The sequence below is a fragment of the Cibotium barometz genome, chromosome 42 (assembly GCF_041138505.1).
Source record: "Cibotium barometz isolate CiBa-2024 chromosome 42, ASM4113850v1, whole genome shotgun sequence".
In the NCBI taxonomy this organism is placed as follows: Eukaryota; Viridiplantae; Streptophyta; class Polypodiopsida; order Cyatheales; family Cibotiaceae; genus Cibotium; species Cibotium barometz.
In genome coordinates, this window is record NC_141087.1 from 6,635,896 (window position 1) to 6,653,947 (window position 18,052).

The 18,052-nt window shown below is 39.0% G+C and overlaps 1 protein-coding gene across 1 annotated transcript; it reads right to left on the reverse strand.

The window, feature by feature from the left end:
* Positions 1 to 16,411: 16,411 nt before the first annotated feature.
* Positions 16,412 to 17,217, reverse strand: LOC147614119 (uncharacterized). The gene is made up of 3 exons (XM_086780363.1): positions 17,089 to 17,217; positions 16,812 to 17,011; positions 16,412 to 16,706 (listed from the first exon to the last, which is right to left on the reverse strand). Exons 1-3 carry the CDS (start codon positions 17,215 to 17,217, stop codon positions 16,412 to 16,414), a joined length of 624 nt encoding a protein of 207 aa, XP_086636489.1.
* Positions 17,218 to 18,052: the final 835 nt, after the last annotated feature.

Genomic DNA, 18,052 nt, shown 5'->3' on the forward strand with positions numbered 1-18,052 from the left:
CAATTTTCATGTTCTGCTTGACCATACATAGATCATCAATGATGACCAGACCATGACTATTGGGGGTGGCTCCAACTAGTTTTTTTAGCTTTATAAACATTAGTCTATGCAGTGCAATGACCAGACCACAACCTATAGTAGCCAAGCATGGGATGCTCGAGTAATATTGGAGGGTTGTCCAACCAAATTTTTCAGTTGCAAAAGCATTAGTCTCTACACTTCAATACTTATCACAAACTCTTCAACAATTTGCATGTGCTACTTGACAGTACCGTGGGTCATCTAGAGAGAGAGAGAGAGAGAGAGAGAGAGAGAGAGAGAGAGAGAGAGAGAGAGAGAGAGAGAGAGAGAGAGAGAGAGAGAGAGAGAGAGAGAGAGAGAGAGAGAGAGAGAGAGAGAGAGAGAGAACCTACTTCAGATCAAGCCTTCTTTTGTGACCTCTATCTCAATCCTCCATTGTGCCTTCACTCTGCTATCGTGGCTACAATAAGCATACACATAAGTAAGCCAAGAATCAAGCTATGCCAGGATTTGAAAATTAAAACATGCACAAACATAAAACCAAGTGTGAGCTAGCACACTTCGATCACCAACCTTTTGCTCATTGATGCGCTACACATAGCTACTTGCAACACTTACTTGCAACCTATAGTCAACCAAGCATGGACTATGCATGAGTACTACTTGACCTAGTCAAGGGATGCCCAATTTTACTGCCCAACCAAATCCTTGGCTACTTGATGGCTATCCAACTAGATTTTCATTTGCATAAGCTTTACACCACACATGAGAGAGAGAGAGAGAGAGAGAGAGAGAGAGAGAGAGAGAGAGAGAGAGAGAGAGAGAGAGAGAGAGAGAGTACCATTTGCTTTAAAAACTTATAACAAATGAAAAAATCATAGATCATCCATTGTTTTTGTGTATCCTACAATAAGAGAAAATAATAAGAGCCTTTTCAAAAGCCAAAAACATATGAAATAATATGTATATAACTACTCAATAAAATGATTACTTTACCTACACTCTCTCCATGAATATTTCGGTTGGTTTTTGCACCTTTTTGCCATGAAGCTATTAGCTAAAAAATGATTACTTTACCTTGCACTCTCTCCATAAATATGTCGGCTGGTTTTTACACCTTTTTTCCATGATGCTATTGCCTCAAAGTCGTTTAAACTTGGCCCCTCAATCGATATTCTCATCAGTACATCCACATCCTTTTTGTACATAAACAATTTCTCAATTTGTTCTTTATGAGATTTTGGGTACTAAATCCCCTTTTGCAAGTCGCAGTGCCACAACACTGCAGTAAGAAAATCCTTGCTATACCTAATAGCATGGGATATTTCTCTCTCATTGTGTCATTTCTTCCGATTGCACTCCAAGTGTCCTTCAAACTTTATCCCTTCCACTCATGCGGAGCTTGTAGTTTGAAATATTGATATTCTTTCTTTGCTTGATGTTTTTAAATCATTGTTGCAAACTATTCACGACTTTTGAGAACCTTATCCTCTCCATACCATGATGTTAATGTCTCAATCTTAATGTTTCCAAAATCTCTAGTTCTAGCGTTGATGAAAAGCTACAAGATGCTAAAGCCTTATAGCTACCCTTAAAGTTACTCAATAAACTTCCATTATCCAAAAATCTTTCCCTTAGATTTTAAATAATAGAACTTACAAAATGCCTTTAAAAATGTATGCATCATATTTAAATCAACACCATCAATGTCTCTACAAATTACAAAGCTTCTAATGATGCTTGTAGAGCATGCAATTGACTTGCAAGTGGCCCAAAGCTTGGGATTATTGCATCATGTGTTGATGCATTGATATCAACCACATGACCCTCAATGAAGTATATCTTCATTGCCACCTCAATGAATCCTGTTAATAGATGAAATATCTACAAAAGATATTTTCCTTTTTTAAGTTCATGCAACATGTTGGTCCTTTTTACACTCTTTGAGAGCAAAGAAGCAATATAATTTGTGACTTCATCTATATGATGTGCAATGGTTAATTTCTTACTACATAATGTGTAATGATGCTCGATTGCTTTACCTCATGATTGATTGCTTTACCATTAAAACATAAAGGCTTGTCCTATGTGTAACACAATGAATATTTGTCATAAAAGGATTATCATTTCTTAGAAGTGTTGATAATCCTTGTTGACAACATGTCATAGTAGAAGCTTTATTTGAGCCAAAACAAACCATCAAGTCCAATTCTAGATAAAAACCATTTTGTCATGTCATAGCATGATGCAGGCATTCTACTCTCAATTTCTAAAAGGCCCATAAAAATGGTGACATGCTCAAAATCCTCTAAGTAAGAAACATAAATAATTAGATATTGGGAGACTCCAATGTCAGTACCTTCATCCTTTAAAATATTAAAAAAGGAAAATTTCTTTATCTTACTAATATGAAATTTCATTTAGAGATTCACGAATATACTGAACAAACATAGAATTATAAGAATACACAAACATAGAACTATAAGAATGCACTTTCATTAGTGATTCATATATATACTTAACAAACATAGAACTATATGAGTACACAATAGTAGAAGCTAGATCAACATAATACAAAGCCTTAAATTGCAACCAACAAGAAGTGAAGAATAAAAAATATTATTGCTTGCAAAAACTTGAGTACAAACTGATGGCATTCACCCACCTATGTACTCTGGGTAAGGAGCTTTGATGGGGCGATGTAGAGAGACTCTAGACAGAGGATATCTTGCTTACAAGAATGTTTAAACATAATGAAATTGATTATGAACTAAGGTTGTCAAGCTAGTCTATATATGGTTGGCATGGACATAAGTGGGCCAAGTCCGGCCAGCCCACAACTTGGTCTAAAATGACCAACCGACCATATCATCCAACTGGGAAGTGGTAGCTCCCATGACTATCTGAGACCATCTAGACCCTCAAATGAGCCATGCAACCTGAGAATAGTGTCCTTGATTTTCTATCTAACACTCACTAATACGATCACATATCCCACATAAGCATGCATCCTACTTAGCAGAGTGCCAAAGTCTACATAAGCTATCTCCTAACCATTCAGTGTTTAAACTAGGAATTGCCTGGGTGATCACATATCCCACATAAGCATGCATCCTACTTAGCAGAGTGCCAAAGTCTACATAAGCTATCTCCTAACCATTCAGTGTTTAAACTAGGAATTGCCTGGGTGCTTACCACAATGGCTACTCCTCACATAAAGGGGGCCTTACAAAATAGAGCACATCTATCACCCCCATAGAAAACAACATGAGGGTGGAGCATTGAGCAAATAAGCAAATGATTTTTTCAGCACCCCCCTCAATGTCCATGAACTACCTCTTCGGTCCAATGTAGTGAGTCAATGAAGATGGTGCCTCAGCAAATCTCTCCCTAGGGCCTTTGTGAAAATGTATGCATAATTCTCTATCATTGGGCAGTAGACCACCTCCACCTCTCCATCCATAATTAGCTCATGCACATAATTATATTGTATCTCAATCTGCTTCATGTGAGCATGACTCAGTGGGTTCTTGGCGATATCGCATAACAATATTGTCGCTCCCTTTTGAGCAACACCCATGTCTCCTAAGATCCTCCTCAACTACACTACTTCACATGAAGCAAAGCATGCTGCTCTATAGAAGAAAGTATCACTGTAGGCTGCTTCTTTAATGAATTATCCACCGATTTGTAAGCGATGCCATACCCAATGGTACCTTTAATGTATTTCAACATTCGTAACCCACCAACCTTCTAATGGTTCTCTTAGGGCTGATTTGAGAGCTTGCTAAGGACACCAACTGCTGCAAAGCTGATGTCAGGCCATGTATTTAATAGGAAGATCAAACTTCCCACCAACTTCTTATACTCCTTTTTATATCCACAAGTGGAGAAGCATCTTCAATAGAAAGCTTTGTATCAACCTCCATGGGTGTAACCACTAACTTGCACTCAGCCATGCCAAATGCCTTTAAAATTTCTACTACATACTTTTGCTCAGAAATGAAGATTCCATTTGACTCTTGCCAAGCCTCTATCCTCAAATAGAAATTCATAAGCCCAAGGTTTGTCATAAACTCTAAACTTAACAATTCATGTGTCTGTTGTTGAATCTATTCTTCATGGTTTTCCATCATAATAATGAAGTCATCCACATAGGATAATGATTCTGTACCAGCCCTACTTAGAGAAAATATATAAATTTATATCTAATGGGGGCATTTAGGAAGACTAATACTTACAAAGAAAGTTTCTATTCATAGCCATTGCTCTAGTACCATGCTCAAGGTGCTTGTTTCAACTTGTACAATGCCTTACAGAGTCTACACACTTTGTTTTCTGAACCAAGTATCTCGTCATTAATCAAGCATGTTCGTTCCGTCCGGGCATCCTAGTAAGACATGGAACACCAATAGGCCTTTATCAGAGGCTATGGGACGACGAAGGCCACATATTCCTACTTGACTCGGCTGCACACGGTCCGCGTGGTAGCTTAGTAGCACCAATTTGTAGCTCAAACATATGTGGCTATGCCACATAGACCTCCTCCTTGAGATGGCCATTCAAAAATATTGACTTTACATCCATTTGAAATACTGGCCACTTCCTATGAGTAATCAAGGTAAGAATGGTTAATCTAGCTGTATGGGAAAATGTCTCTTGTTGAAAGTCAAACCCTTCGATCTGTACAAAACCCTTCGACCATGTGCCTTGCCTTGTACTTATCCGATGTACTATTAGACCTATACTTGGCCTTCCATACTTGATAAAGGTAAGATCTTCTTTGGCCACATGATGAAAGTAGCTCTGCAAATAGATTTTATATAGCAATGTCAATTTGTCTTTATTCTTTGCCAAAGTATTAGTAATTACCACCTTTTGTTTTTCATAAAAGTATGAAGCCTCCTTGCTGTGGCTTTATTCTTTGCATGATCTACAAGTACACTATGTTGGGCACTAATTGAGCCATATTTCCCAAATTTTCTTTTGCACTTTTTATCTTGCTTACAAAAAGTGCTTACAAAAAGTGTAAAATATTTTGGCTACATCGGCGTCAAAGTTAGCCCAATCAAAACCGTAGTCCAAGATTCATTCTCCATTTTGCTTGTGCTGCTTGACGACGACGAGTAGCATCTTCATCAATCACTAGTGACATTATCTTGCTCCTTAAGGGTCTCATTAATTTTAAACCATTTCTTTGGAGACTTGGTTGTGTCCTTTCTTGTGAATCCACACATCCCAAATAAAGTTGATTGAACAAAAGATATCTTTCCTATTGATCCTAAAAAAGGGGAAAATATCTCTATCTTTTAGGTATGCTATTGGAGAGCATACCCTTCTCCTAGAAATATCACTTATCATGCACTACGGAGATAAAAAAGATAATATCTCAATATTTTAAGTATTCTATTGGAGAGCATACTCTTCTCTTAGAAAAATCACTTGTCATGCACTATAGAGATTAAGCCTAATTGATAGTAGTAGGCATAAGTTTTACTTTGTTACAAACCCAAAATTATCACAATATGTGAATTTTGATGTTAAAAATAATGTGCATATTCTAATCCACCTACCCTTTGAATGTGATACAATAATAATGTGAATTTTGATGTTAAAAACAATGTTCATATTCTAGTCCATCTACCCTTGAATGTGATGTCATAATAATGTGAGCATTGGATTCACATGCAGCATGATATGTTTTAGGCATAATGTGAGCATTGGATTCACATGCAGCATGATATGTTTTAGGCATAATGCATGATATCCCAGTCGTAGACATGAAGACAATGGTGTTGGACTGATTGTATGACTCTCATGCACCTGTAAATCGAAGCATAGGAACGAGGTCTTGTGCATTTAAAAAAATACATATATATATTAATTGAAAATTTGATTTGATATTGGTCTTGTGCATTTAAAAAAATACATATATATTAATTAAAAATTTCATTTGATATTGATATTTTGATAGAAAAGGGGGTAAAAACATTTAGGCAAAAAACTTTGTTTTTATTTCTTTTTCATGCTCATCTAGAGCTGTCGGAGGAATGTGGAGGAGGAGGACCAAAAAATGTCAGCAGTGCTGCACATGCTTTAACAATCATTCACACTCTTGAAGGAGTAGGCTGGCTAGGCTAGCTGGCTGTTGGGAACTCGAGACTCCTGAGTTTGAATGGAAGATGATCAGAGATATAGAGGAATACATCATTATCTTTCAAATGGGTAATACAAAAGTGATATAGAGGGCTAGATCACTGTCTTTCATTCATTGTGGGAAGGTCGATATCTACCATTGTCTCAACAAGCGTGCCACCGTCATCATGTAGCCCTTCGTGGTATCAAACCCTGGGTCCCCATTGTGGAACCTGACCGTTCTACCAGCTCAACTACACACCCATCAGCATAGATCATTGTCTTTCAATGGGTAGTACTCAATACAAAAGTAAAAAAGGAAGTGGTAGTTGGGAGAAAGATCAGAGGAGTTTTCTACAGTAGAAGAGGAAGAAGCTTCAAGAGATTAGTGGTGTAGAATGACTCATGAGACAAGGCTTTTAATACTTTATAGTGTTAGGCCTCGACTCTTAAGCATCTAAATTTCTAATCGTTATCTTGAATCTTGATTCTTAAGTTTAAATGTTCAGGATTCAAGGTCCCATGCCAACTGTGGACAATGTGGAGTTACTAATAATAGAGTGTTAAAACATTCTAGACTCTAGAGTCAATAATAAATATGTATTAACATAGAGTCAGTAGTAAATATGTATTAACATTTAGTATTTACAGTGTTAACTTTTAGGCTCTATAATCAATAATAAATATGTATTTTAATTTTATAATTATATAATCAATAATAAATATGTATTTTAATTTTATAATTATATAATCATATAATAATATATTTTTACATATACAATGAAACTTCCAAAGTCTACTCAACCTTATTTTAAAGTCATTTCAATTTGGAATCTTTATAATCAAGATACATACTAGTTTTTAAACCTATTCTCTACATCCAACCTTATTTTAAAGTCATTTCAATTTGGAATAATCAAGATACATACTAGTTCTTAAACCTTTAGAAAAACCTAGCTTACCCAACCAAATTGGTTTTTCTCTATGCTAGCCTTTGAGAAATACACTAAAGAATGCTTTTTTTCTAGCACTATCCTAAAGCACTATGGTTTGGCCAAAGAGGAGTAGAATTAACTTGTTGTTATTACAACATGCCTAGTCATAGATGTGCAAAGAGGAGTAGGATTAACTTGCTATTATTGCAATATGCCTAGTCATAGATGTACAAAGAGGAGTAGGATCAACATGCTTTGTCATCACAAATGGGTAGACTCCCATGTTATTGATGTCTAGATCAGACATTAGTAGGAGTTGTAAGATGTAAGAAAGCCAAGAAATGTATTCCCAAGAGGACCTAATCTAACTATGAACATGGTTATAGTGGATGCTACATGGGGAGAGTGTAGGAAAAGCCCCTAGTAGTGTTAGCAGTGAGACAAGGTTGCAAGGATCAACATGCTTTGTCACAAATGGGTAGCCTCCCATGTTACTGATGTCTAGATCAGATATTAGCAAGAGTTACAAGATGTAAGAAAGCCAAGAAATGTAGTCCCAAGAGGACCTAATATAAGTTTGAACATGGTTAAAGTGGATGCTACATGGAGAGAGTGTAGGAAAAGCCCCCAGAGACAAGGTGACAAGGATCTAGAAAAGAGATGGCAGAGAAAAGAGATGATACTGTTGGAACATGAAGCCAAAGTGAGTGTTTCTAGTGTGTTTTATTGAGTTCTGGAGTAGTACTAGACTACTTTATATCCTAGTGTGCCACGTGTCACTATGGGACTTATCCCATATACATGTCACCTAGAGTGTGTGTGTCTACTCTATAAAGGCAATGTACTTTCTAGTCTTGGAAGATCAATCAACAATCAAGCTCTCTTGGCCTACATGTGAGTACTCTTGGTTATCATTGCTTTGCACTTGTATTGTCATTTCATTTCCATTTCATTCCGTTCCTATGCCTTCATGTGGTATCAGAGCCACTGCTTCTTTGCTCCTAGAGATTGAGGAGAGGGAGGCCAAAAAGAGAAGCCATGCCCTCTCTCTCTTTCTCTAAGTGCAACAGAGTATGCTCTCCTCCATCTTGAAGACATGCTGCCCAACATCTTGAAGACAAGGCCATCTCCAGCTGCTGCCCCGATTTCTGCTCCACAAATTGCTCCTGCTGCCCGTCAATCTGCTCGTGCTGAAGCCCACGATTCTGCTCCAGCTGCTGCCTGCTCAGATTCTGCATGACCTGCTCCTACTGCCCGTGCTGAAGCTCTTTTCCTGTGCATACATGCTGCCCCGCATATCTCTGTTCAGCATCCTTCAACAGGCCACCATTCTGCCCCTTCTTCAGGCTGCCCTATTGCTGCCTATCGACATGCAGCTGGTCGCCTCAATGTTCAGAAACTGCCGCTGCCCTCCTACATCTGCATCACGATCTACTGAAAGAAGAGAAATTGCTGCCCACAATCTACCAATGCTCGTCATTTTCCTGCGCAACTCTGCATCTTGCTGACGGCCCCATCTCCTGCTGCTCCTATTCGTTTCAGTTCTGTGCACACCAATTTCCATTCTGCTGCTCCAGCATCAGCTCCTCCTCACCATATCAATTTTCCTTGCTCCTGATATACCTGCGTGCACCCTGCAGCGTGGAGAAGCTCTTCAGCGCATACAACTGCTGCACATTATTCTACTTCAGATCTGTCTGCCATGGAGTCTTTGAGATCGAGTACCTTTATTGAGAAGTTCACTGGTAAGAACTTTCTGACATGGCAAACAAAGTTGCGTCTTATTCTTATGAAAGACGGGGTGTGGAATGTTGTTTGTGGCAAGGATAAAAAGCCACAATCGGATGAGAAGAAAATTCTACACTGGGAGAATTTAAACGACAAAGCCCTTTCTCTCATTGGTTTGGGTTTGGGTGATGAAGTTATTCATCATCTTGACTTTGATTCCACTGCTCAAGAATTATGGGAGAAGTTTGAAGGTCTCTTTGGCAATAAGGTAATCAATTCTAAGGTCTTCCTCCGTCAAGAATTCTTCAAACTCCAGATGAAGCATGAGGACTCTCTTCTCGCTCATCTGAATCATATGGAGTCTCTCATCACTCAACTTGCTGCGTTGAAGGCCCCAGTTGGGGATGAAGACCAAGTCGCGGTGCTCCTCACGAGCATTGAAGAAATTCCTAAGTATCGGGAGATTATACCAGCATTAAGAGTGGCAAGCATGAGCTACCATGACATGGTTGCTATGCTTCTTGATCATGAAAGAAGGCATATTGATACTCCTGACGCCAATGCACTATTTTCTAAAGGGAGGTTTCCTAAAGGGAAAGGTAACTTCAAACCTTTCAAGTGCACTTACTGTGGAAAGCTTGGTCACACCGAAGATCGTTGCTTCCAGAAGCTGGCCAAACAACAATCTAAAGACCATGCCAACTTGGTTGGGACTATATCCAACGAAGACGAAGACGATGCAGACACCTCTACTCCAATTCATGCTCTCACTGCTCACATCCAAGATCTCTCTCTTGATGAAGAGGTCTATGCACCGGATGATCTTGACTTTGTTTTTTGAGTGTGTCGAAGGTACTCTGCCTTGGGAGTCCCCCTAAAATGAATGCAAATAAATCATGTGTGTTGAGTCAATAAAGGTTCTCAGCCTTGGATAGTCCTCCTAAAATGATGTTATTCTCTTTTACTTTATTTGTGTGTGGCTTCCTACCACTTCATGTTATGAAGCCAGGGGGGGATGTACTATGGGGGTCCTATTATTGGCATTGATGGATTTCGTTATCAGGCCTGGCCGAGTTCTAGGATGTTGGTGCACTCCCTAGACCGTTTTGTTGGGTCAGGTAGCCATGCTTCTCTTTTGAGCCTCTGAGCTATTTGGGATGTACAGATTAGTAGATTCATCATGCCATGTCATGTTCTTGGCTCCATTCTAGTAATCTCTCACCTTGCCTTCATGGGGGGGTGTTGGAACATGAAGCCAAAGTGAGTGTTTCTAGTGTGTTTTATTGAGTTCTGGAGTAGTACTAGACTACTTTATATCCTAGTGTGCCACGTGTCACTATGGGACTTATCCCATATACATGTCACCTAGAGTGTGTGTGTCTACTCTATAAAGGCAATGTACTTTCTAGTCTTGGAAGATCAATCAACAATCAAGCTCTCTTGGCCTACATGTGAGTACTCTTGGTTATCATTGCTTTGCACTTGTATTGTCATTTCATTTCCATTTCATTCCGTTCCTGTGCCTTCAGATACAAAAACACATCCAAAGCTAGAACAATGGGTGGGGTAGAAGAAAGTCCACATCATAAGATAGTGAAAAATGGCAAGAAGAGCTGCAAAGGACAAGATCATTATTGCATTCAAATAACTAAACAAAGAGGGAAAAAAGAATAATGTCAGAATGCAGGAGTAAATCTAGGTGATGAGAGTAAACCTTGTAGCATGGTGAGGCCAGACTAGGCTAAGATCTAAAAAAGGAACTGTAAGAATTGCTAAACTCATATAAGGGTGAGCTCATAGAAGTAAATCTAGGTGACGATAGAGACCCCCACATGGTGAGAGTAAGTGTCAGACTAGGCTGAGATCTAAAAAAGGAACTCTAAGAATTGCTATGGAGCTACACAGATATGAAAGAAATCAACACAAGCTTCTACCAGCACAAGATTAATCTAAAGGAGGACATAATACCCATCAAACAATGCAAATATAAGATGAACCTAAACTATGCATGGCAAGTAAAGGAGGAAATAGATAAGCTGGATGAACCTAGATAGGACAGATATAAGATGAACCTAAACTATGCATAGCAAGTCAAGGAGGAAATAGATCAGTTGGATTGCTAAAGGTTGGATTCATATACCCTGTGGGACAAAGCAGAATGGTTATCACCAATAAAGAAAATAGATAAGTTTTGCTAAAGTTTAGATTCATATACCGTGTGGACAAAGCAGAATGGCTATCACCAATAGTCATTGTCACAAAGTAGAATGGCTATCACCAATAGTCATTGTCCCAAAGAAGAATGAAAAGCCGATAGTCTACATAGACTATAGGAAATTCAATGTAGCAACAATTGTCAATCCATTCCCTGTCCTCCCTGTCACGTCCAAAATGAGTATATCTCATAGCTTGTCACGTTGCATTCAGTAAGGTATAATCAGGTTTGGATGGCCATAGAGGATATAGAAAAAGCATCCTTCTTAGTAACATTTGTGCTAAAAAATACAACGACAACTTTCCAGCGTGTGGTTCAGGAGATCTTCTGTGAATACCTGACCACTTTCATGAGATTATTTGTGGTTCAAGAGATCTTCTGTGAATACCTGACCACTTTCATGAGATTATTTGTGGATAAATTTAGCTTGTTTGGAAAGAGCAGATCACATACACTACCTCACTCTATGCTTGGAAAAATGCAGAGACAAGGCTTACTCTAATCCCACTAAAGTGTGCTTTTGAAGTTACTAATGGGTCCCCCACCACCGCTCTAGGACACAGAGTGTTAGCAAATGGATTGTTAGTGGATCCAACCAAGCTTGAGGTCAAATTGCAAGCACCAAAAAATGCATGAGATTTCCACTGGATGTGGCCATGCCTTGACAAGAAACAATATAGAGCATGTCTTAATCGGAGGGTGCTAGGAGGCATTCATGAAATTGAAGAAAATGATGAATTCCACACCCATACTACGATAGCCCAACTACGATCTCATTTTCTATATCTTTGTGAATGCCTCAAATGTAGCCATAGGGAGCACCCTAGTACAAGAAGCACACAAAGGATGATTTTGACTAGTGTACTATGTGAGTAAGAAGGCTATCTACTAAAACAAAGAGGAACTATTCCACCATAGAAAAGGAATCATTGGGGGAAATCTATTCCGTCAAAAAGTTCAAGCACTATTTGTTAGGGAATGTGTTTGAGTTCCACGTGGATCACAAGGCACTCCTATATTTGGTGGAACAAACCAGACCTTGTAGGAGAGTTGGCAGGACATGGATGTTACTGCTTTAAGAGTTTAACTTCACCATTGAGTAGCAATAATCAATTTCCTATCCAAATTGGAGTCTGGAGAAGCTCCAACCGGGGTAAAGGATGACTTTCTAGATGCACAACTATTTTGAGTGGACGGTGAGAAGTTAAACTAGTACTTATAGATGTTGCGATTCCTATCTAGCATATCCTTTCTAGAATATATGTCAAGAGACCAAAGGAAGAAGTCAACACTTAGGAGTACGCCATTCATGGTGGTGGTTGTTGGGAAACTCTACAAAATGGGCATCAATCAAATAATCAGAAGGTGCATCCGATAAAAGTGCCACATCATCAGGGGTCAGTGTTGGGGAACACTTCTTTGGAGAGATAACATGAAGAAAAAGTGTTTCAAGCAGGGATGTGATGGCCAACAACACTCAAAGATGCTCATAATTTTGCAAAAGAATGTGATATGTGCCAAAGGATGGGACAACTGAATGCATTAGACAAAATACCATTAAACCCAGTTCTGCCTCTTAAGCCTTTTCAAAAATGGGGATGGGGCTTGAACTTTATAGGACCATTCAAACCTACAGTCTAAAGAATAGGCTCGATCATGAGGATCTTGGCAGTACGCGACTAAGTCATTGCACCCGGAGCCACAACGACCATTAGTGGTTGTAGCATCTTCTTGATCATGAACCACATGGTGCTCTTCACTGCCACTTTGATCCCTTTGAGCATTTCTACCCTCTATAATTGTGCTATGTGTGTCCCTTTCTCTCTATCATCAACCAACCCAATTGACTATGGCCCAACAAGCTAGTGGAATTCAAACACCTGATCTCCACTATCCTCTAAGAAGCTGAAAGGCATAGAAAATGGCTATATAGAGTAGGCCTCAAAGAATTTGTAGAACTACCATGGTGAGAGGAACTTTAGTTCAATTTGTAGAAAGGCGCAATGCCTATAGCCGTGTGAGTGATGGGTGAGTTGTAGAACACCTTGATTAAGAGGGGGTGTTGAGAGATGTAATCACAGTGTATGTGTGTGTGGGAATGCATATCAAAGGTGCATGATTTGTGTGGTATGTGAGTGTTGACCAAAAGAGTGAAAAAGAGTGTGCCACATGGATGCACACATGTAAAGTGAGATGAGGGCTATCTATATTAGAAGCCTCATTGTATGGTTTATGGTGAATGCAATAGAGATATTATTGAGTGTGCAAACTCTCTCTCTCTCTCATGGAGTTTCTTGTGTGGTTTAATCCACGTTAATCTTTATGCTTAATATATATTTATCCACCATGATCAATCCCATATTAGGATTGTCAATGTGGTATCAGAGCTAGGATGGGCTCTTGATTATGGTGAATATCTATGTATAGTTTTCTTGTTTATGAGGTCTTTTGATTAATAATATTTTCTATTATAACATTTTTATTATGAAAAAAAATTAAGCGCACACATCATTATCATTTGGATTTACATTTGAGAAAGATTAAGGAGCTTACATTATCAAGTTGGAGTGGAGTTTTGTAACATCTAGCAAGAAAGGTTTGCATCATACGAGATGCCATCATCATCAAGAAGCTACCATGGAAGTTATAAAGTCTCAAGAAGGTAACATTTTGTGGATTTTGCCTCGATTTTGGTGTTTGGGCATGGAAGAATGCTCAATGTGGAAGGGTTGCTATGGTGGGATTTGTGAATCCTACAGTCCTTGCAATATAGTGAAGGAACGGTGAGGGTGCATGGTTCTTTCTTGGCTATGGCAAAAGCAAGTAATGGGCTGCTACTGTGGTAGTCATTGTTGAGCATATCGGAAGGGGTATGGCTCATTGGTTTTCTAATGGAATGTGGGGAACACTGGTGAAGTCCTATGGGAGCTTCACAAGGTTTGCACCTTGGGTTTCTTGTGAGAAATCTAGCTCTCGAGAGAGCACCCTTGGAGTTATGGAAAGCTCGCTTATCAAAGATGGAAGGCAAGTTGTTATGGAGCTCATACACGAGCTCAACATGGCTGTGTAAATCGCTATGATGAAACCTTATGAAAGAGTTTGAAGAGGCAAATCATTTTGCAACAAGGAGGAGCTACATCTCAGAGTTCTTGGAGTGCATGCTTTGGTAAGAAGAATGCATGTGAGTTGGAAAGCTCACACTAGAGCTTATGTTGGCCATGTCAATGGCTACAAGCAAATTGGAAGCTTACAGTTTTGGAGCTTGGCAACGACATGAGCTAAGCAAGAGAAATTGAGGCACTGTAGACATGGTGATGATCAAGACCTTGAGAGCTTTGAGAAGGCTTGGAAGAGAAAACATGGAGCAACTGAGAGGCCGCTACTAATTAGTGAGATAAAGAAGCCGACTATAGACGAGAAAAGAAGTAGCTTCAGTTGTAGCTAGCCCTTGAACAAGTAGCAAAATAATGTCTGGATTCTTAGCACATCAAAAGGAGCATAGCCAAGCAAGGAACAAACAGTAGCCAAGCAGAAAAGGCTCTAGGAGCACCACAGTGAATAGTAGGCAAGTCAATGAAGAGTCAACTTTGGTGAAAATGGCAAAGTCAAACAGACGAGAAGAAGCGAGTGAGGAGGTTGATCACCACCATGGGAGTTTGAATGAGTTCCCATCCGTTCCTCGGATGCTCCAGACATGCCATGCCTAGCTGTACACCTCTTTTATTTTAAAGAGGGAAAAAAAGCCCACAACTCATTAAAAAATGTTTTTTTTGTTTGCCCAAAAACAGCCCAAAACTAAAGAATAAAAAATTCAAAACTATCTTGCCTCCCGTGCTCTCTCAAACAGAGACCAAAAATTTATCAATGCTCTATCATGCTCTATCATATACACTCCAAAAACAGAGACCAAAAATTTATCAATGCTCTATCATATACACCCCAAACAGAGAAAAAAAAGCCTCAAAAGCATGCATTCACATGCCCACATAGTCCCCGCAAATTAATGAATGCTCGCCAAGGTTATTGCAATTAACAAAATATTTAGTAATACCCAATTAAGTCTCGTTCACATTCCCACATGCACAATCGGCATAATACACAATCAATTGAGTCTCGTTCACATGCCCACATTCACAATCAGCATAATACACAATCGCCAAGGTGCTTTTTATAAGAAAGACTTTCCGATCAACATGCATCAATGCTATACATGGTTCAAAAAAGTTCATATCCATTAAAAGGAAGCTACTTGAAAAAAAGCACTAACATAAGCATAATGAAGAACAAAATTAAGCTCAAGTGTTTCATATCACTAGCTACAATGATCACTCTGCATTCCCATCCAAAGCTTTGGCATCCAAAGTTGCTTGCATGGAGCGTTTTTTAGAAGGTGTGCGGGTCGTGGAAAAGGAAGAGCACTATTTTCTGTATATGCTTTTCTCCCAAGAGGATGCTCAATGAATGGTCTTGCTCGTTGTATAGAATTTCCAAAACCATCTTGTACAATTTGAAAATTCTCAGCAGGATGCAATGCTCCATGCTCGTCCCTTGCTTGCACCTCTTGCATTTGAAGCAATAACCTTTGCATTAAGGCATCAAAATGTGCTTGTAAGCTTGGTTTTCCTTCCACCATGTGTACAATGCGCTCATAGCAATCTGCCGCATTAGGCTTCTTCGCATTTGGCTCTTGAGTACCTTGTTGAGAATGGTCTACATTCTCAATGCTATGAGTCTCCTCCATGACAGAAATACGATTTGAGCCAATACGTGTCATGGCCATTGTCATACAACTCCAAACACTTACCAATGATAGTATTTAAATTAAAACCCTTTACTAGCATGACCTTTACTTGGTGCTTACACATATTGCCCTTCATTACCCATCCACAATTACAATAACCCCAATCACAATCGGCATTATACACAATGTAATGGATCTTGGCACTCGAGGATTGACTTTTTACCTTTGCCATAACCCTTGTGCCTTCATTAAAAAATAGTATATCTCCATCTGGGATGCTTTGAGCTCTTTTCCTAGTGAATGCTCAATCAATCTTTTTATGGCTTTATTTGTGACAACGCCACCCTTCTTTGCCTCATCTATATACCAAAAATATGACAAACACGCCGTCATAAGTTTGTGCAAAAGCCAATCAATTCTACATCCCCATATGTACTTCTTGCCACATAAGAAATGAGACTTTAAAGTAGCATGATATGACTCGATAGCTCCATTTGTATCTTGATTTGCATGTGGAAGCATCCTCATGCTTCTTGCCCACATCTCTACAAAAAGATAAGGCCCAAGTGAGTACTAAAGCATAAAAAGTACATTAGGTTCCAATGATGTATTAAAGCTTCAATCAAACTTTTAACTTCATAAGCTTAGAAGGTTGAACTTACCAACTTTTGAAACCCAGTAAGTACGGAAGTATTCAATAAAGGCCTCCTCATGTGAAAAGTCGGCCAAGAACTCCAATACACTATCTTTTATATTATCTATGGCAATGGCCTCCGAAGCTCCCCCTTGGACACGCATGTTCATGATTGCACCTAAGCGTCTAAACATGATAGCTCTAACTTTCCAATTTTGTACCTTCTTCACTAAGTGCTTCAACCAACTTCGACGAACGTGCCATAAACATAAATAAATTGGTATGTTGAATACCACCCTATTTTCAAGATTGCAATAAATTAGAAATAAAAGTTTAGCTAGTTTGACAAAGAGAAAGAGATAATACTTTTAGAGCAATAATGTGGGCATGCACATGATTTACCTGATGGCATTTATCTCGGTGGTTGCAGCATCAACAAGAAAGGAATTTGGATCCCATGAGTTGTTGTAGTCAAGTAGTTTATTGCGAACACTTGTAAGCCATTGGACAATAGTGTCCGTATCAGAGCTTGATGTTATGATCCACGCAACTGGGACTCCATTTTGATAGTTATCAAATACTAGCACAGTGTAGAGTTGGAACTAAACAGAAAATATTCAATGAGATAGAATCTTAACATTTCTACATATAAAGTAGCATTAAAAAAGTACATGCGTACCTTGTAAAAGTTTGTTCCAAGCGTCGAATCCATTGATATGACCCCATTGTTGCCATGTTTGTTGAGCCTCTCAAGTTGCCAATGTGTTTGAATACCTAGCACAAATGGCTTATTGTTTGTAGCATCCATCTCCGCATAGTAGAAGACATCTTGAGAGTGTTATTGTGTCCACATGCGAACACTGGGGGCATCACTAGAATGTAGCTCATGAGTACTACTTACATGCATCCTAGCAATATTTAAGATGTCTCTAAGTGATAGGAAATCAACTTGTGACAATGTATAGCTAGGATTGTTCACTTTTTTTTGGTGAACAACTTGAATATGTGCCTCATGCACTTGCATTGGAGTGTAACGTTTGCAAAGCATTTCAAAGACCCATGATTTTATTTCCAAAGAGAGCCATGGTGCAAAGGATAGGTTGTGGCCCAAAGTTGCCTTGATGCCTTCTTTGTGACAAAGCTCATCATTCTCATCAACATGATGCATTTGAATATAGCGAATGCAAGCTACATCTTCTAATAGATACAATCTTTTTGCAAAGAAATGACATTGACAACCACACATGTGAGTGCCTTTTACACAACCTGGAGGGCTTCCTTTCCGTGTCTTTGGTGTCTTTTCATTGCAAGGAGTCATGATCTCCTTTCCACGCATATCTTTAGGACCATAAGCACACCAAAACAAAGTCTCCTCTAAGTAGCTATCAAGAATTGGTTGCTTTAAGCTACCCTTTTCATGCCTTGCCACCTAAAATTTGTTTCTGCGTCTGTAAGAGACTCTTCTCCTTTTAAAAAATCTGTTAAGCGATCCCAGTGAAAATAGGCTACCCGAACATATCTTTATATGGACTTTTCACACTTTTTATTGGTCCATTGTAGATGATTAGCATTGAAAGGACCCAGCGATGGATATTGAAGGTGGATCCTAGTGTCCATTCTACACACACAGACTAGGCGCAACA